Source organism: Bubalus bubalis, chromosome 12, assembly GCF_019923935.1.
Source record: "Bubalus bubalis isolate 160015118507 breed Murrah chromosome 12, NDDB_SH_1, whole genome shotgun sequence".
In the NCBI taxonomy this organism is placed as follows: Eukaryota; Metazoa; Chordata; class Mammalia; order Artiodactyla; family Bovidae; genus Bubalus; species Bubalus bubalis.
The window spans coordinates 54,390,440-54,410,834 of record NC_059168.1 but is presented as its reverse complement, the minus strand read 5'-3'; the positions used below and the strand labels follow the sequence as shown (position 1 = coordinate 54,410,834).

The 20,395-nt window shown below is 40.4% G+C and overlaps 1 protein-coding gene across 5 annotated transcripts in view; it reads left to right on the top strand.

Moving 5' to 3' along the window:
• CTNNA2 (catenin alpha 2) overlaps positions 1–20,395 on the top strand; it is a 1,366,752-nt gene that overhangs the window by 1,238,012 nt on the left and 108,345 nt on the right. For all 5 annotated transcript variants that reach the window (XM_044926020.2, XM_044926019.2, XM_044926018.2 and 2 more), the window contains exons 10-11: positions 17,765–17,857; positions 18,438–18,594. In XM_044926020.2, coding sequence (XP_044781955.1) covers positions 17,765–17,857; positions 18,438–18,594 — 250 coding nt within the window. The remainder of the gene's footprint in view (positions 1–17,764; positions 17,858–18,437; positions 18,595–20,395) is intronic.

Genomic DNA, 20,395 nt, shown 5'->3' with positions numbered 1-20,395 from the left:
TCGCTCAGTCGTGTCGGACTCTTTGCGACCCCATGAATCGCAGCACGCCAGGCCTCCCTGTCCATCACCAACTCCTGGAGTTCACTCCGGAGACTCACGTCCGTCGAGTCACTGATGCCATCCAGCCATCTCATCCTCTGTCGTCCCCTTCTCCTCCTGCCCCCAATCCCTCCCAGCATCAGAGTCTTTTCCAATGAGTCAACTCTTCGCATGAGGTGGCCAAAGTACTGGAGTTTCAGCTTTAGCATCATTCCTTCCAAAGATCCCAGGGCTGATCTCCTTCAGGATGGACTGGTTGGATCTCCTTGCAGTCCAAGGGACTCTCAAGAGTCTTCTCCAACACCAGAGTTCAAAAGTATCAGTTCTTCGGTGCTCAGCCTTCTTCACAGTCCAACTCTCACATCCATACATGACCACAGGAAAAACCATAGCCTTGACTAGACAGACCTTTGTTGGCAAAGTAATGTTTCTGCTTTTGAATATGCTATCTAGGTTGGTCAGAACTTTCCTTCCAAGGACTAAGCGTCTTTTAATTTCATGGCTGCAATCACCATCTGCAGTGATTTTGGAGCCCAGAAAAATAAAGCCTGACACTGTTTCCACTGTTTCCCCATCTATTTCCCATGAAGTGGTGGGACCGGATGCTATGATCTTCGTTTTCTGAATGTTGAGCTTGAAGCCAACTTTTTCACTCTCCACTTTCACTTTCATCAAGAGGCTTTTGAGTTCCTCTTCACTTTCTGCCATAAGGGTGGTGTCATCTGCATATCTGAGGTTATTGATATTTCTCCTGGAAATCTTGATTCCAGCTTGTGCTTCTTCCAGTCCAGCATTTCTCATGATGTACTCTGCATATAAGTTAAATAAACAGGGTGACAATATACAGCCTTGACGAACTCCTTTTCCTATTTGGAACCAGTCTGTTGTTCCATGTCCAGTTCTAACTGTTGCTTCCTGACCTACATACAGATTTCTCAAGAGGCAGATCAGGTGGTCTGGTATTCCCATCTCTTTCAGAAGTTTCCACAGTTTATTGTGATCCACACAGTCAAAGGCTTTGGCATAGTCAATAAAGCAGAAATAGATGTTTTTCTGGAACTCTCTTGTTTTTTCCATGATCCAGCAGATGTTGGCAATTTGATCTCTGGTTCCTCTGCCTTTTCTAAAACCAGCTTGAACATCAGGAAGTTCACGGTTCACATATTGCTGAAGCCTGGCTTGGAAATTTTGAGCATTACTTTACTAGCGTGTGAGATGAGTGCAATCGTGCGGTAGTTTGAGCATTCTTTGGCATTGCCTTTCTTTGGGATTGGAATGAAAACTGACCTTTTCCAGTCCTGTGGCCATTACTGAATTTTCCAAATTTGCTGGCATACTGAGTGCAGCACTTTCACAGCATCATCTTTCAGGATTTGAAATAGCTCCACTGGAATTCCATCACCTCCACTAGCTTTGTTTGTAGTGATGCTTTCTAAGGCCCACTCGACTTCACATTCCAGGATGTCTGGCTCTAGGTCAGTGATCATACCATCGTGATTATCTGGGTCGTGAAGATCTTTTTTGTACAGTTCTTCTGTGTATTCTTGCCATCTCTTCTTAATATCTTCTACTTCGGTTAGGTCCATACCATTTCTGTCCTTTATCGAGCTCATCTTTGCATGAAATGTTCCTTTGGTATCTCTGATTTTCTTGAAGAGATCCCTAGTCTTTCCCATTCTGTTGTTTTCCTCTATTTCTTTGCATTGATCGCTGAAGAAGGCTTTCTTATCTCTTCTTGCTATTCTTTGGAACTCTGCATTCAGATGTTTATATCTTTCCTTTTCTCCTTTGCTTTTTGCTTCTCTTCTTTTCACAGCTATTTGTAAGGCCTTCCCTTGGAAAATCTCATGGACAGAGGAGCCTGGTGGGCTACGCCGTGGGGTCACAAAGAGTCAGTCACGTCCGAGTGACTGAGCATGCACATACATAGATTGTTACTCATATTTCATCATTAAATATTGCTAAGGAAAAGATGTACACCTAGGTATCAGTGCTAAGTCACTTCAGTCGTGTCCAACTCTTTTGCGACCCCATGGATTAGCCTACCAGGCTCCTCTGTCCAGGGGATTCTCCAGTCAAGGATATTGGAGTGAATTGCCATTTTCTTCGCCACTATATATCAGTATGTATAAGATATTCTATGTGAAATGTATATATTAAATCCTTCAAAAGTTATGAATTTTCCTAGGCTTCAGGGAATGTTAAAATAGTAATTAAAACTATCGCTTACTTAACCAAGAGCATTTTCATAACTGAAATATCTTCATAGCTCTCTTTCTCTCTCTCCTTTTCTCTGTATGTACATTCACAATATTATTGGTGTTCCCACAGTGACTATGTTTGCTAAACCTGGATCCCATGGGAAAAATAATGTGGAGCCTATTTCAGGCAAAAGGCAATTATTAAATAATCAGCTAGCCCCAAAAGCATAAAACTAAACAGAAACAAGAAGATGCATGGAATTGCCTCCTGGTTTGCTTTTCTCTGGGACGATTCCTCAGAAGGCCATCTTTAGCTTTATTATGTAGCAGATTGAAAGGTCAGGCTGACTGACCGTTCACCCAGATGACTGATTCAGCTCAGGGAAAAAGGTGACTCACAAAGGATGATAGCAAAAACAGTCCTCTGGTAGAAAGTCACTAAGCCGAGGCACATGTGAAGGGCATTGTGTGCTCAGCCTATTCCTTTGAGTCTTGGTTATGAGCGTAACCTTGACTGGGAACCCACATGCGCTTTTGCAAGGACAGTTGCTCCTTCCAGATACCCCGGCCATTGTCTCCTGATGGCGCACAGATGAAAATGGTCTGCAACTGGGATTCAAGCCTGGTTATAAAACTGGACTGTGATGGCTGAATCTATTGACCAACAAAGAGGAGGTGATTTCTTGAAGGTCACCTTGGAAGGAAAGGGACTCCATGTGGCAGGGTCCTTTCAGAGATGGTTCCCAGGTCACATGAACTAACTCTGCTGCTCTCTCTGGCACAACTCTGTCCTGGTCTCTGGACATCATAGAAATGTGTTTGATTTCAAAGCAGAGCAAGGCATTGGTATGTTTGTAGACATCTGTTCAGCTTGTGGCCCATAGAAGGAAGACATTGCTGCGCCTTCCTCAAGGGACTCTCCACTTTGGGAGAGACTTGTAGAAACTTTGCCTATGCATGCAATCAGGAGAATTTAGCTGTGTGTCAGGACAGAGCTAAGAAAAAGCTATCATAGCTGCAGCTGTAATGAAAGTGAGGGAGAGTATATCCACTCACTGATGATGGTGAATAGCTCAGAAAAAAAAAAAAACTCATCGGTGTTATGCAAAGGAGAACTTGAATCAGGTATCAGGAACCAGAGTGTGAAGGCAGGTAAAGAAAGTAGAACAAGGATAAGCATAAACACGTGGAAGGGGGAGGGGGTTTGAGCATGCTTCTACACATGGATGGCTTTGTCTACATTGTTGAATGAGCATGAGGGACAGCAAACATTGAGCGCTGTCTATCTTTTCCTCTATGATGACTGAGGGACTTGAATTACCACCTGGTTTCCCTGGTGGCTCAAATGGTAGAGAATCTGCCTGCAATGTGGGAGGCCCAGTTCCAATCCCTGGGTTGAGAAGATCCTCTGGAGAAGGGAAAGGCTACCTACTCCAATTTTCTTTCCTGGAGAATTCCATGGACAGAGGAGCCTAGTGAGCTACAGGCCATGGGTAGCAAAGAGTTGGACACGATTGAGACACTAACACTTTAGGCAAAGTATGGGTGGGAAAAGCCCTGGAAAATGGGAAGGCTATGGTTTTCCCAGTGGTCATGTATGGATGTGAGAGTTGGACTGTCAAGAAAGTTGAATGCCGAAGAATTGATGCTTTTGAACTGTGGTGTTGGAGAAGACTCTTGAGAGTCCCTTGGACTTTAAGGAGATCCAACCAGTCCATCCTGAAGGAGATCAGTCCTGGGTGTTCATTGGAAGGACTGATGTTGAAGCTGAAACTCCAATACTTTGGCCACCTGATGTGAAGAGCTGACTCATTGGAAAAGACCCTGATGCTGGGAAAGATTGAGGGCAGGAGAAGGGGACGACAGAGGATGACATGGTTGGATGGCATCATCGACTCGATGTACATGGGTTTGGGTGGATTCCAGGAATTGGTGATGGACAGGGAGGCCTGGTGTGCTGTGGTTCATGGGGATGCAAAGAGTCGGATACGACTGAGCAACTGAACTGAACTGAACTGAAGCTATAGAGAGTAGCTGTACTCATTTATTATCTGAATCTGCTTCAGACACTACCTGGCTCCTCCTAAAAGTCAAGTTCTGGGTAATTCAGCACATCTCTTCTCCACTGCTATAGTCAGAACCTGGAGCTCTGGCCCCACTCACAAGCAAGGAGGGATTCATTTCACGTCTATGAAGGTCATGATGTTTTATTCACTGGAAATAGGTTAAGATTTTATTTACTTACATGGGACTCTGAGAGACCAAATAGTAGTAGAGAGTGATAATTTAATTCCTCAGTAAATGGACTGAGAAAACAAAATCCCAGAAGGCCTACAGTAATTAAAAGAGTATTGCATTTATTGCAAGACTTTAGATAACACACTCTAAGTCTCTTCTATCCTTTTCACACAACCACATTATTGATGAACAGGCATCAAGAAGACATTAGGTGATGCTTTATTGCATTGTTTTAAGCTACTGTGGTTTTTATATATGAAGGGCATAGATTTATGCTGAGTGATTCAGCTACAAAGTGGGCACATCAATTTGTTCATGAGAATGTGAGCTGGTGATTACCTTCATTAGAGTCACCAGGGCAGACTGATCACTTTAATTTGGGCAGAGGCATGCAAACAGCATTTGCTAGTGGTATGTGTGTACTTGGAGCACAGGCTGTTCTGCATCCCTGAGGAGCCCTAGGAATGAGAATTTGTGTTCTCAGAGACATCAAAGTACTAGCCAGGGTACAAAGACCAGTGGGACCAGGAAGAAATTGCTTCTCAGCACCGTGTGGCAGGATGTGGTATAAGTTTCATTTGGTCTTGGCATCTGAATGCCAGTTTGACGATGAAGTACAGAAAGGATGGCCCAGAGAACTGGGCCAAATTCCAGATCATAGAACTTGGGGCCCTCCTTGGTATGACTAGATTATGACAAGTTGAATGGGGTTCTACTTTTACCACATAAAGGGAATTGGTGGGATTTGTTGTTGCTGTTCAGTTGCTCAGTCATGTCTGACTCTTTGCAACCGCATGGACAGCAGCATGCGAGCCTTCCCTGTCTTACACTATCTGCCTGAGTTTGCTCAAGTTCGTGTCCATTGAGTGGGTGCTACTATCTAACCATCTCATTCTCTGCCACCCACTTCTTCTTTTGCCTTCATCAGGGTCTTTTCCAGTGAGTCGGCTCTTCACATTAGTTGGCCAAAGTATTGGAGATTCAGCTTTAGAATCAGTCCTTCCAATGACCATTCAGGGTTGATTTCCTTTAGGATTGACTAGTTTCATCTCCTTGCAGTCCAAGGAAGCAGGATTTAGTAAATTCAAAAAACTAGGATTGAGTACCTTTATGCAGATGACACCACCCTTATGGCAGAAAGTGAAGAGGAACTCAAAAGCCTCTTGATGAAAGTGAAAGTGGAGAGTGAAAAAGTTGGCTTCAAGCTCAACATTCAGAAAACGAAGATCATGGCATCCGCTCCCACCACTTCATGGGAATTAGATGGGGAAACAGTGGAAACAGTGTCAGACTTTATTTTTCTGGGCTCCAAAATCACTGCAGATGGTGACTGCAGCCATGAAATTAAGACGCTTAGTCCTTGGAAGGAAAGTTCTGACCAACCTAGATAGCATATTCAAAAGCAGAAACATTACTTTGCCAACAAAGGTCTGTCTAGTCAAGGCTATGGTTTTTCCTGTGGTCATGTATGGATGTGAGAGTTGGACTGTGAAGAAGGCTGAGCACCGAAGAACTGATGCTTTTGAGCTGTGGTGTTAGAGAAGACTCTTGAGGGTCCCTTGGACTGCAAGGAGATCCAACCAGTCCATTCTGAAGGAGATCAGCCCTGGGATTTCTTTGGAAGGAATGATGCTAAAGCTGAAACTCCAGTACTTTGGCCACCTCATGCGAAGAGTTGACTCATTGGAAAAGACTCTGATGCTGGGAGGGATTGGGGGCAAGAGGAGAAGGGGACGACAGAGGATGAGATGGCTGGATGGCATCACTGACTCGATGGACGTGAGTCTGGGTGAACTCCGGGAGTTGGTGATGGACAGGGAGGCCTGGCGTGCTGCGATTCATGGGGTCGCAAAGAGTCGGACATCACTGAGCGATTGATCTGATCTGACCTTTACTGATCTCAGGGCTTCCCTGGTGGCTCTGATGGTAAAGAATCCACCTGCACTGCAGGAGATGTGTGTTCGATCCTTGGGTTGGGAAGATCCCCTGGAGAAGGGAATGGCTACTCACTCCAGTATTCTTGACTGGAGAATTCCAGGACAGAGGAGCCTGGTGGGCTACAGCCCATGGGGTTGCAATGAGTCAGACATGACTGAGTGATTGAGCGACTAACACACACACACGCACCTGCGATCCCATCTATTTGCTAGGTATAGTAGAGGCTTCCATCCTGCAAGAATTTACAGTGTAGCTGGGAAACCATGAAGAGACTTTTTAAGCAATCCTGATTTACACTTGTGGTTTGTAGAACGAAGGTTGGTGGTGGTCGAAAAGGCAAGGAAAAACGGTGTTGAGGGGTGTAGGATGTAATGCTGTTGACACTGGAGACTTAGTAAATCTTGCCTTGCGGGGACCTTTCAGCAGGCACATGGCCATATGTAAACGAGTATCATATTTCCCTGACCCAGAAAGTCCACTTCTGACAGGAGCAAAAATTGGATGCCTAAAGATATATGTAACTCTGTTTTTGTTAATAGCAAACATTGGAGAGTCCTTTAAATGTATGGCAACAGGGAAATGACTTGCCAAATAATAAAGCAGAAACATTTGGGGATGTTATTAAATTATATAAAAAAAATTAACTACAAGTATATAGACTTTGAAAAGTATTTGTAAATGTAAGAGATTGAACAGTGATACAAAGGTACATACTAAGATTGCAACTTTATAAAAATTTTAACTGAAGGGTGCAATCAATGATCATTCATAATGTTGACCTCTGTCATTGCTTCCATTTTATTTCCTTTATCGTAATCTTCACTATGTGAACTATAAAGTGTATATACTTGTCTAATTTAAACATGAGCTTCTCTAGGGAATATAAATAGTATTTAATTTGATCACCTCTGTATCTTCAGTATCCCTCACATCTAGGGTACTCAATATTTGAATGGCTGAATACATTAGTGATTGGTATTTTTAAAGTATTTAATTTATTTTAAAGTGGACTTTCAATTTAATGCACAATATGACAATAACGTTTGTCAAATCTTTACAGGATGCTGGGTTAAGAACTCTAATCATTTTTCATTTCAACCTTATCACCAGTACGTTTGTTTTTATTCCTTATCACCAGTACGTTTGTTTTTATTAACATTTTTTTTTTACAGTAGGTCCTTGTTGGTTGTCTGTTTTAAATACGGTAGAGTGACAAATCATAGACTACTGATGTCTTTTTGCTGTGCAGAAGTTTGATGTAGTCCCATTTGACTTTGTTTTGTTGCTTGTGTTTTGGTGTCAAATAAAAGAAAAAAAAAATCTTTGAAAAAAAAAAAAAAAGTAGTGTGTACATGTTAATCCCAAACTCCCAATCTGTCTCTCCCCCTGCTTTCCCTCTGGTAATTGTAAATTCATTCTCTAACTCTGTGAGTCTGTTTCTCATACTAAGTGAAGTAAGTCAGACACAGAAAGACAAATATCATATGATTTTCCTTATATAAGGAATCTTAAAAAATGATACAAATGACTTTATTTACAAAATAGAAGCATTTTAATTGAAATATTATTGCTGTCCAATTATATGTTACAGGTATACAATATAGTGATTTATAATTTTCAAAGGTTACAGTCTATTTATAATTATTGTAAAATTTTGGTTTTATTTCCAGTGTTATACAGTATATCCTTGTAGATTATTTTAAACTTAATAATTTTTACTTTTAACCCCACCACTTCTATCTCCCCTTTCCCTCTCCCCACTGGTAACCTCTAGTTTGTTGTCTATTATCTGTGAGTACTAGTTTGTTTTATAGTTGAAAAGACTGAGGCTAATATAGAAAAAGCACCTTGCTTGTTGTCAAGATGTAAACCTCAGGCTGCTTGCCCCCAGAATCGAGGTTCTTGACCATCATACAGTGTTAAACACTAAAAATGTATAGAATAATCAAGAGCATCAGATGCTTTAATGAGGTCCTTTTTTATTTTTTAAATACAAATTTATTTATTTTAATTGGAGGTTAATTACTTTACAATATTGTATTAGTTTTGCCATACATCGACATGAATCCGCCACAGGTATACATGTGTTCCCCATCCTGAACCCTCCACCTTCCTCCCTCCCCGTACCATCCCTCTGGGTTGTCCCAGTGCATCAGTCCCAAGCAACCAGTATCATGCATCGAATTTGGACTGGCAATTCGTTTCATATATAATATTATACATGTTTCAATGCCATTCTTCCAAATCATCCCACCCTCTCCCTCTCCCACAGAGTCCAAAAGACTGTTCTATACATCTGTGTCTCTTTTGCTGTCTCACATACAGGGTTATCATTACCATCTTTCTAAATTCCATATATATGTGTTAGTATACCATATTGGTGTTTTTCTTTCTGGCTTACTTCACTCTGTATAATAGGCTCCAGTTACATCCACCTCATTAGAACGGATTCAAATGTATTCTTTTTAATGGCTGGGTAATACTCCATTGTGTATATGTACCACTGCTTTCTTATCCATTCATCTGCTGATGGACATCTAGGTTGCTTCCATGTCCTGGCTATTATAAACAGTGCTGCGATGAACATTGGGATACACGTGTTTCTTTCAATTCTGGTTTCCTCAGTGTGTATGCCCAGCAGTGGGATTGCTGGGTCATAAGGCAGTGCTATTTCCAGTTTTTTAAAGAATCTCCACACTGTTCTCCATAGTGGCTGTACTAGTTTGCATTCCCACCAACAGTGTAAGAGGGTTCCCTTTTCTCCACACCCTCTCCGGCATGTATTGTTTGTAGACTTTTGGATTGCAGCCATTCTGACTGGCGTGAAATGGTACCTCATTGAGGTTTTGATTTGCATTTCTCTGATAATGAGTGATGTTGAGCATCTTTTCATGTGTTTGTTAGCCATCTGTATGTCTTCTTTGGAGAAATGTCTATTTAGTTCTTTGGGCCATTTTTTGATTGGATCATTTATTTTTCTGGAATTGAGCTGTAGGAGTTGCTTGTATATTTCTGAGATTAGTTGTTTGTCAGTTGCTTCATTTGCTATTATTTTCTCCCATTCTGAAGGCTGTCTTTTCACTTTGCTTATATTTTCCTTTGTTGTGCAGAAGCTTTTAAGTTTAATTAGGTCCCATTTGTTTATTTTTGCTTTTATTTCCAATATTCTGGGAAGTGGGTCATAGAGGATCCTGCTGTGATGTATGTCAGAGAGTGTTTTGCCTATGTTCTCCTCTAGGAGTTTTATAGTTTCTGGTCTTACATTGATCCATTTTGAGTTTATTTTTGTGTTTGGTGTTAGAAAGTGTTCTAGTTTCATTCTTTTACAAGTGGTTGACCAGTTTTCCCAGTACCACTTGTTAGAGAGATGATGAGGTCCTTTAAAACAAAAGCGAAAAAAAAAGTGTTTCCCATTTTCTCCCCATCCTGTGTCTTCATGCCGCCCTCAGCTGCCAACCTCTCCTGAGCCATCCTTCTCTGATCAAATTTTCCCTGTTGCCTAAGCCTCCTCAGTCCTTCAGAAACTCAGTTACTGATAATCTGGTTGATAAACTCATCTCAGTCTGAGGCAGCTATATTTTAAAAGGATTTTATAATATATCAGCATGAAAGAGAAACACTTCTGCAAACATTTTTTGGGGCAGCCAGTCCTTTTGGGCTCTCTTCCAATCAAGCTGTGAAGGTGGCCAGTAAATCTACTGTGTCCAGGAAGTTCATAAGTATATTGTTTTGTCTCTTAACTGAATTAAAATATTCTCCAATTGTAATATAGGAGGTATGTCTTGTATAAACCTTAAAATTCTATTCAGGATAGGTATATATGAACAGCATTTTGTGTCCCAATAGTATTAGGACAGGCAACAGAGTAAATCTTCAGATTGAGACCATAGCACTCTTCATTGAGATGATTGCATAGAGAATAACATTTGCCTGGAATTTGCATCACCATCTCTTCTCTTTATGATTTTATATGACCATGTGACTGTGGGGATTGGAAATTCCATATATCCCCTTTAATAGTAAATAGATTCATGTTATCCTCAAATTTATGATGATAATGAAATGTTAACTCAAGAAACAAGTGCTTTATAAACCTATGAATTGCTATTCTGCTTTATTTCAAAAGTAGGTTCTTCTTAAAAACACCCATATGATACTTAAAGCTGTAAAAATTAATGAAATGATAAAGCATGTGGGGGTTGAATGCACTGAATATGTGCTGGTGTCTGGAACTGAACAAAATTACAAATATTTAAAAATGTAATTTGATTTCCAGGACCAGAAAATAAGAAAACGTTCTTGTCTTTCTGATGTACCTCATATCACTTTGGAGTTAAATGCCTAAAAGCTATATTAGCAGAGATTTTAAATGTCTAATTTAGGCACAGCCTTCCAGGTATTTTGACTTTTCTTGTTAAGTGTTCAAACAAAGCTATGGCATTTTTGAGACGGAGCTACGTTCTCTTGTGTGGGTCCACACAAACCCACATTTTTCTCAGAGAAAGACAAATATCATATAATTTTACTAATATGTGGAATTTTAAGAAATGATACTAATGAACTTATTTACAAAGCAAAAGCAGACTCACAGACATGTAAAACAAACATATGGTTACCAAGAGCAAAGCTGGGGACAGGGAGATAAATTAGAAACTTGGGATTAACACATACACAGTATATATAAAATAGATAGGCAACAAAGACAGACTGTGTAGCACAGGGAGCTCTTCACAATACTCCTATATGGAGTATGGTCTATATGGGAAAAGCTTTTTAAAAAGAATGGATGTATGTATATGTATGGCTGATTCACTTTGCTGTACAGCAGAAAGTATCATAGCATTGTAAATAATTGTACTCCAATAAGGGCTTCGTAGGTGGTGCTAGTGGTAAAGAAGCTGCCTGCTAAGGCAGTATACACAAGAGACATGGGTTCAGTCCCTTGGTTGGGAAGATGCCCTGGAAGAGGAAATGGTAACCCACTCCAGTATTCTTGCCTAGAAAGTCCCATGGACAAGAGGAGCCTGGCAGCCTATAGTCCATGGGGTTGCAAAGAATTGGACACGACTGAGCATGCACACACATACTCCAATAAAAATTTGGAAATAAAAAAATAATAAATCAAATAGATCAACAAGGAATAAAATCAAACAGATAAATTTGATAGCTGTGATGTTCTGTTCATCAGGAATTTGAGCTGTGGAGTGTTTATTGATGAGTGTTTGATTAAAATCATCTTGCATCTTAAATAGTGAAGTGAAGTCAGTCATGTCCGACTCTTTGTGAACCCACAGACTGTAGCCTACCAGGCTTCTCCGCCCATGGGATTTTCCAGGCAAGAGTACTGGAGTGGGTTGCCATTTCCTTCTCCAGGGGATCTTCCCAACCCAGGGATCAAACCCGGGTCTCCCTCATTGTAGGCAGATGCTTTTACCGTCTGAGCCAGGGAAGTAGACACTTAAAATAGTCACAATATATTTTTATGAGGGCTCCATACATTTCTGATTTTGTCAGTTTTAACTCTGCCATCTGTGTCCCTGGAGTATCTCTACTCTGTTTTTGGTCAGCCAAGGTGATGATTAAAGGGCTGGGAAACGGATGCTAATTATACAGATTCTGTTTAAGGAGCAAGTTACTTTCTTAGGAGAATCAGCATCAGCTCTCTCTGCCAGTTTATTGTCTTTCTAAAACTGCTAATGATATCATTGTTTGCCCCACCTATTTACACTGTGTAGATCCATAAGAACAAAAAGTATCCTAGTCTTTGAACTTGAGTCCATGAAATTGTGCTAAGCAGGCAATCAGCAAAGTATCGTAAGATGGATATCTTACCTCTCCATGATGTGGAGAGGTAAGATATCTTATTGATTCCCAGCCAGAACTACTGGGCATTTTTTTTTTTTTTCTAACCCTTAAGGCTCCTGTAGTCAGCGGCATACGATTTAGTGAACGCTGCTAAACTTCCTTCTATACTCCAAGATAACCAGTTATTAAGCCACTAAGTCAAGTATAGAAGACTTGACTCAGTCTTTTCAGCTTTTACTCACCCAAATCCATTATGCTTTCAGAACTCAGGGAGGAGGGCTTCCTTCCTGAGAGTCTTGGGAAATTTAGTACCATTAGCTCACCAAGGAGCGATGCCACCTTTACTCACGGCCTAGTTACTTCCAGAAATCACAAATCAATCTAAATAGCCCAACATTTAATAGTTGATGATTGACTTTGTTTTCTGACCTCCTAGGAAGGCAATTGACTCTTGTTGCTGAGCTAAGTTGTAAACAGTTCAGAAGTAGAGAAAGCAGAGGCCAGCTCCAGACTGTAAATGTTATCTGTTTAGTTGATTTGAGCAGGTTTTGAAATTCTAGTAAATACAACCATATCACTGAGTTTTGGTTTACAGTTTATTTTTTTACTCATTAATTTTTTTCAAATGTCTACTGACTCTAGTCTATTATTCCCTTCCCTTTCCCATCTCCTTAGGAAGACTATCATGCTAATTTTATTAAAGGAGAAAATATTGTGACTTGAAAAATAGGACATTTTATTTCACTAGAGAGTTTCTGATAACATAAACACTATAGTTAAAGAATAGGTATGTGTATGTGTGTGAGTGCACGTTGGACACTCTTTGTGACCCTATGGACTGTAGCCTGCCAGGCTCCTCTGTCCATGGGATTCTCCAGGCAAGAATACTGGAGTGAGTTGCCATGCCTTCCTTCAATGGATCAAATCAATCATTAAGTTTCTACTGTGTGCAGTAGTCTTGTACTCGTGTTAAAATATTCACTGGCATTTAAAGCTGTGTTATTGATTGGTAGTTACCTCTAGACTGAAATTTAGTGCTGGATGCCAGAATTCTCAAAATCACAATATATAAAACCACATTCAGAGGCACCGCTATGTCAGTGAGTCCAGTGAGAAGCACAAAGGTAAGCCAAAAGAAAATAAGAAAGATAAGGATTTGGATTAAGTCCATAACCAATTTTAAATATACAAGCCTGCCTTAGGAGATAGTGAAATTCTTAGCATCATGTTGGAAATATTTTGAGGGTGTTTAGAATACATGGCAAATGAAATTCTGATTTTAAGTGGACTTAGAGGGTAAAAACACCAGTTTCAAACTCAACATTCAAAAAACCAAATCATGGCATCTAGTTCCATCACTTCATGGCAAACAAAAAGGGGAAAAGTGGAAGCAGTGGCAGATTTTCTTTTCTTGGGCTCCAGAGTCACTGCAGACAGTGACTGTAGCCATGAAAGATGCTTGTTCCTTGGAAGAAAAGCTGTGACAAACCTAGACAGTGTATTAAAAAGCAGAGATATCATGTTGCTGGCAAAGGTCCATATAATCAAAGCTATGGTTTTCCCAGTAGTCATATATGTATGTGAGAGTTGGGCCATAAAGAAGACTGAGTGCCGAGGAACTGATGCTTTTGAATTGTGGTGCTGAAGAAAGCTCCTGAGAGTCCCTTGGACTGCAAGGAGATCCAACCAGTCAATCCTAAAGGAAATCAGTCCTAAATATTCATTAGAAGATTGATGCTGAAGCTCCAATGCTTTGGCTACCTGATACAAAGAGCCAACTCACTGGAAAAGACCCTGATGCTGGGAAAGACTGAGGGCTGAAGGAGAAGAGGGTGACAGAGGATGAGATGGTTGGATGGCATCGCTGACTCAATGGACATGAATTTGAGCAAACTCTGGGAGATAGTGAAGGATAGGGAGCTTGGTGTGCTGTAGTCCATGGGGTTGCAAAGAATCAGGCATGAATGAGTGACTGAACAAAAAAGCAGCAGGTGTATATTGCAGAGTAGAGGCTGCCAGACTTTAGGATTTACAGATTAATAAGCTAAAAAGAATAAATAATTAAAGCATTATTGGTAGTTACCAGCTCTTTATTTTTGCTGTGTTGCTAGCACTATTCTCCTTACTAAGATTCTTTTGGGCAGTGAGGCTCTCACATTAGATTTGAGCTATAATAGAATTTATTAAGGGCTTCCCCGTTGGCTCAGAGGTTAAAGCGTCTGCCTGCACTACAGGAGACCTGAGTTCGATCCCTGGGTCAGGAAGATCCCCTGGAGAAGGAAATGGCAACCCACTCCAGTATTCTTGCCTGGAGAATCCCATGGACGGAGGAGTCTGGTGGGCTACAGTCCACAGGGTCGCAAAGAGTCAGACATGACTGAGTGAATTTCAAAAGATACACAAAGAGAAGCATATATATACATATGACAATGGATGTTACTGATTGGCATTTCCCTCATATAGGAGATGTGAGGAGCCCAGTCTATTACCAAGATCAGCTTTTGCCTGGGGACCTGCCACCAACACATGCAGGAGACTGTGTGCTCTGGAGAGCCACCTCTGTGGCTTATATGTCCATTACCATATTCCCTTCTCCAGGCTGGGGTTCTTCTGTTGTCTGCAAGCCTTACCTCCAAACCACACTCAGGCTTCTCCTTGACTTATACTGGGCTCCCTTGAACCTTGCATAAATGCCAAAAAGAATTTTACCAGAACTGGTGTTATAATAGATTGCAGTTACTACTTTAAAAAAACTTTTTATTGTGGAAAATTTCAAGCATATCCAACAGTAGAGCATATATAATAAACCATCATATACTATCACCCGACTTCAACCATTATGAGCTAATAGTCAGTCTTATTTTTTCTATACCTCCACCCCTTTCCTTTACTCTAAAAAACTGTGAAACAAATCTCAAATCTATCACTGCATTAAGCTATGGACACTTTAAATAAAATAACAAGTATTGCTAGGGTATTTTAAAACATTAACTCTGTAATATCATCCAATATTTAGTCAATATTTAAATTTCTTTGTTTTACAATGTACATATATATAAATTCACCTACATATTTATAATTATGTAATGATTTATTTGTCCTATTCAAGATCCACAAAAGTCTGACATTTTTCCACTAGTTATTACCATTAGGATTTTCACGAGTGCATCCATGTGGTTTTATTTTATATGTTTGTCCCTTGGATTTCTGTAAATTGAGAATTTATCCTAAGACTGATCATTTTTATGTTTTTGTTGTTGTTGTTGTTGCTTTTGGCAAGACTGTTTCATAGGTAGTGTTATGTCATTCCATCAAAAGATACATAATATATGGTTCTCTTTCATATTTATTTATATTTTTAGGTCAATAAACATTGAATACTTGGTTTACCATCTTTATCTCATTGAGAGTGCTGGCATTTTCTTATTTTTCATCTTACAAAGATGCAAACAAATATTACCCAAGCCTGATTCTAGGAGCATTTAAAAGTTTTCATGTTGTTGTCCTTATATAGAGTTATATGCCAAATTCTAGAAATTATTCACTGCAATGCAAAAGTGTAACTTTAGGTCTCTATTACAAGCAAGAATGATAAAGAGCAAACAAAAGCATCATCCAAATCATCATTTCATAAAATGAAAGGATTTTCAACAGAGGAAATGCAAAGCATTTAAAAGACAGAATTTTAAATTATATGCATATATCTTTCTGGAAAATTCATCACATCATCCTGATTTCTCATGTCATCATGGACAGGGTCACTGCATTCTGGTCTCAAATAATGGACCAGAATATGGGAGCCTTTGTTTAGCTCCATGGTATTGGAAAGCATGGGCTAGAAGGTAATGTGAAAATTTGTCCAGCCAAATTAAAGGACTAACAACTTTAAGAGCATCTTTAACTTATTATGTATTCCAAATCACTATATACAATTTTTTAAAAGCTATTAAAAGGCTATTCTTTAGTTCAGTAAACATGTATTGAGCACCGATTCTATGCCACACAGTTATTCTGGCATTTGGAATATAAAAATTCACTAGAATATAAATATAACAAAGATTAATTAAAAAAAAAGCAGAGTGGAAACAATATAACAAAAAGAAATTAAGAAGTTACATTATTAATTTTTGCTCTGCCTCCAAGGAACTTCCTCATACCCTGGGGGTTTAGTATCCTGTGAATGGGTATAATAAGGCATATTTGTCTTTCTCTTTGAAAACTAAGTAACATAATGAACATTATCTGAAGAATCAAAGGTAAACTGTAAAATGTAAGAAATGATGTGATAACTTCTGGAACTTAATCTGTGGTTTCTCATAGGGTATATTCTCACTGGGATAAACTTGAAATATACCCCTAGTATCACTATTTTTTCCATCTCCTTTTGCTGATAAGGAAACGGTCCTCCTAATGTGACGTGACTTAACAGAACTGGCTAATGGTTGAGCCTAGTGATCTCAGTTGTGTGCTCCTCCTCTGCTCCACAGTGATGGTTCTTTCACATTAGATACTATATGCTTGCACAGTGCATTCGAATCCACCAGGGCATTAAGGGTGTAATAGGGAACTGATCTGGTTTTGAAAGGCAGAAGTGAGCAGACACAAAGGCAGGTGGCCAGGAGCCTCCCAAGGCTTCTGTCTGCTAATCACTTGCTCTACTGGCCCTCCTGCTTCCAGCCCTGGCAGCCCTTCCCTTCTCCTTTGTCCCTTCTAATCCCCACCTTCCTGTTCTCTTGACAATAGCTTCATGAGACATTCAGTGTTTTGATCATCACTTTATGTGTTGTTGACCTTGTCCAGTCAATCTGACCTTGTATTACCAATTCTAACTCCTTGAGGAAAAGGAATGACACACATTGAAATGCTTGACCTAGGAATTTGAATCCATTTCAGCTGTTTTGGCTGATATAATATGTTTAAAATACCAAATCTGAATGCCTTTATACTAGACCTGCATGTTCTAATTCCTCCATTGCCTTTTGGACTATACTAGCCCTTTTACACACTTCTCAGACTTCCCTAGCCCCTGAAAGCATTTGAGTTGACTCCTGGTGGACTGACATCTTTCCTACAGACTGTAACAGGCAGATCCTGGGTTCTTTGGGGGTAACGGACTCTGGTTTTTAGTTTACTTTGAGTCTCAAATCAAAAGTATCGCCCACGGCATCTCTCTCATTGTTCAGAATTTAGTACTGACGTGGCCAAAATCACAGTGACCTGCACCTAATAATGAGCCTTAGGAGGTTCAAGTGAGAGTATAGATGGAGGGGAAGAGAGCTAAGAAGAGCCCAGTTGAAATGCATTATTGTGTGTACTCAAGAATCTTGAAGCAATGACCTGTTATTAACACCTTGCTCTTCTGGCAGAAATGCCTACTGGCATAAGGCTGAGTAATATTTGGTTGAACACAAAAGGGTCCCTTTATCTTCTTTGTGAAAGGATTCTCCTGGATGTGGCACTCTCCAGGGAAGGTGCAAAGTCACACAGCAGCCTATTTCCCCTTTGCCCTAACATCATTTTCACTTCAATCCTCTTCAATACAGGTTGCCAATTTGGCCTGTTCCATCTCCAACAATGAGGAAGGGGTGAAATTAGTTCGGATGGCAGCCACTCAGATTGACAGCCTGTGTCCTCAGGTAAGCCTCATTCACTTTGTTTCCACAGCTGATATTTTGGATCTTGTACACTCCAGCCTTCATGACACTCATTCCTTGCCTTGTCACTTTTCCTCTCCCTGGAAAGTGCTACCCATTAGTCATGGACCATTTCAGGTTCTGCCTTTCTCAAAAAGAACTGCTAATTGCTCCAGTCTCTCCAAAATTACTGTAGTGATTATTGTCTTTTCCACCCCTATTGACTTTTTCTATTTGTCTTGAATTGTTATTTCAACACTCCATATCTATTCACTTTGTCTCTGTCACAAAATTATATGCTTGTACGTGGAGAACAAGAGTTATATCTCTGCCCCATCTGTGCTAAAAAGACTTGGTTCAATATACACTTTTGGCAACCTATATCTTAAAAAAAGAAGAGCAAACAAAGACTAGTATTTGATAACCTACTCCATCTTTCATGTTTTGATTGTCCTCCCAAACACCAAGAATCCCCTTATCTGTGGAAACTGCAAGGTCCAGGGTTTCAACATGGTCTTTGACTTGCTTGTTCCTTTTTTGATGAGTGTAATCCTCATGTCCATGGATTATTTCTAACAAATAGGTCATCAATGCTGCTCTCACATTGGCTGCCCGGCCACAGAGCAAAGTTGCTCAAGACAACATGGACGTTTTCAAGGACCAGTGGGAAAAGCAAGTTCGAGTGCTGACAGAGGCTGTGGATGACATCACCTCTGTGGATGACTTCCTTTCCGTCTCAGGTAATCACAAATGGGCCCTTACAAGATAGTTGAAGGAAGAGAACAAGATGAGATGAGGAATATCTTGCAAGTGTCATGGGTCTGTGTTTCAAATGCTCTCCTTGGCCCTTTGAGCTTTCAATCATCTCTGCAACTGTGATTGTAACACCCTCTTGAAAATTTGTCTCTGCTGTGCACAGTATTTCAAGAACTGAGTCAAGGGATTTGGGGGGAAGACATAACTTTCTGATTGAGATATTAGAAACCTGAAAGATTATTTAAGTAGACCTAGGCTCCTTTCTCAGAGAAGGCGATGGCACCCCACTCCAGTACTCTTGCCTGGAAAATCCCATGGACAGAGGAGCCTGGTGGGCTGCAGTCCATGGGGTTGCACAGAGTCGGACATGACTGAAGCAACTTAGCAGAGGCAGCAGGCTCCTTTCTAGTTCCTGGAGTTTTTAAAATAAGATGGCCTTTGCTGCATCTAAATCACCCATCTAAAAAAGAAATTGGTTATGTTGAAAAAAAAATCAATTAGTTATTCCAATTTGCCTGTGTTAAGTACCCCCCCCACTGCCCTGCCCCAGTGAATGGAGTTACATAGGTTTTTGATAAGCTGGGAAAAAAATTTTAGCCACCAAATGAACCCATTAGAAAGCACTTAGGAACTATTGAGGTTTTGAGCACTTGAGCATGAGGTTGTGGAAGGAAGTGAAAATAAACAGAACTCATCATCACTTGAAATTGTAACTTAATGCTTTGTAGATGAAGCCAGACAGAAGGATGGCAATCCACTCCAGTATTCTTGTCTGGAAAATCCCATAGGCAGGCTACAGTCCATGGGGTCACAAAGAGTCAGACATGATTGAGCAACTAACACAAGGGATCTTAGCCCATTTAAATAACCATGTAGTCAATTTTGCCTTTAACAAGGCTCATCAATGCTGTTTCAAAAGTGGGTTACCAGCCGGCTCATGGGCCTTTTTCCAAATAGATTTGGCCCAATATATGTAGAGAAGTCTCTGTGGGAGCATGAGGAAGGAGGTCACCAGAAGCCTCAACTCCCTTGTGAGGCATTAAAATAACCAAATGGCCCTTAAAAATTCAAATTAACCAGGTGTTGACACTACCCAGAGGTGTATGGAAATCACACCTGCCAACTCATGTTCCCTGGCCTCAACCCGGACTTACTGAGGTCTGAGAGGGAGAGGTTGCAGCACAGCTCATGGGATCCAGGCTGATGCAGCCTTACTGCAACAAAAGGGAGGGGATTTCTGGGGCAGGCTTAGTGTATTTGGAAGCTTTTCTCTAGTTGTAGTCTTTCCATTCACCAAGAAACTGACAATGAATTCCCACTGGGCTTGTGTTTAAAGCTTGTCTAAGAGTAGCATAGTTGAACCTGTAGATCTGATGGATGATGGAAAAGCCAACTTTAAAATCATGGAGGGAAAGTCAAGGGAAATGGGAAAAATGAGCCAACACATGCTTGGTGCTGTCAATTAAAAAAAAAATGCACAACACGAGAGTGGCGAATTAAGTTTTATTTGGGTGATATGAGGGCTGCAGCCCAGGATATAGCACCTCAGATAGTTCTAGAGAAACTGCTCCAAACAGGTAGGGGCGAAGGATAATATATATGTGACTTTGGTAAAGGGGGAGTATATGCAATAAAGCACATATTTAAAAGTTTCTGCTGGTCTCATGAAGCTTCTGCTAGTCACAAGAAACAATTGTCACCATGAAGGAATTTAGTGCTTTTCTAGATATTAGGAGATATAAGAATTGGGCTCATAAAATCAGCTCCTGAGACTATCTGACTATC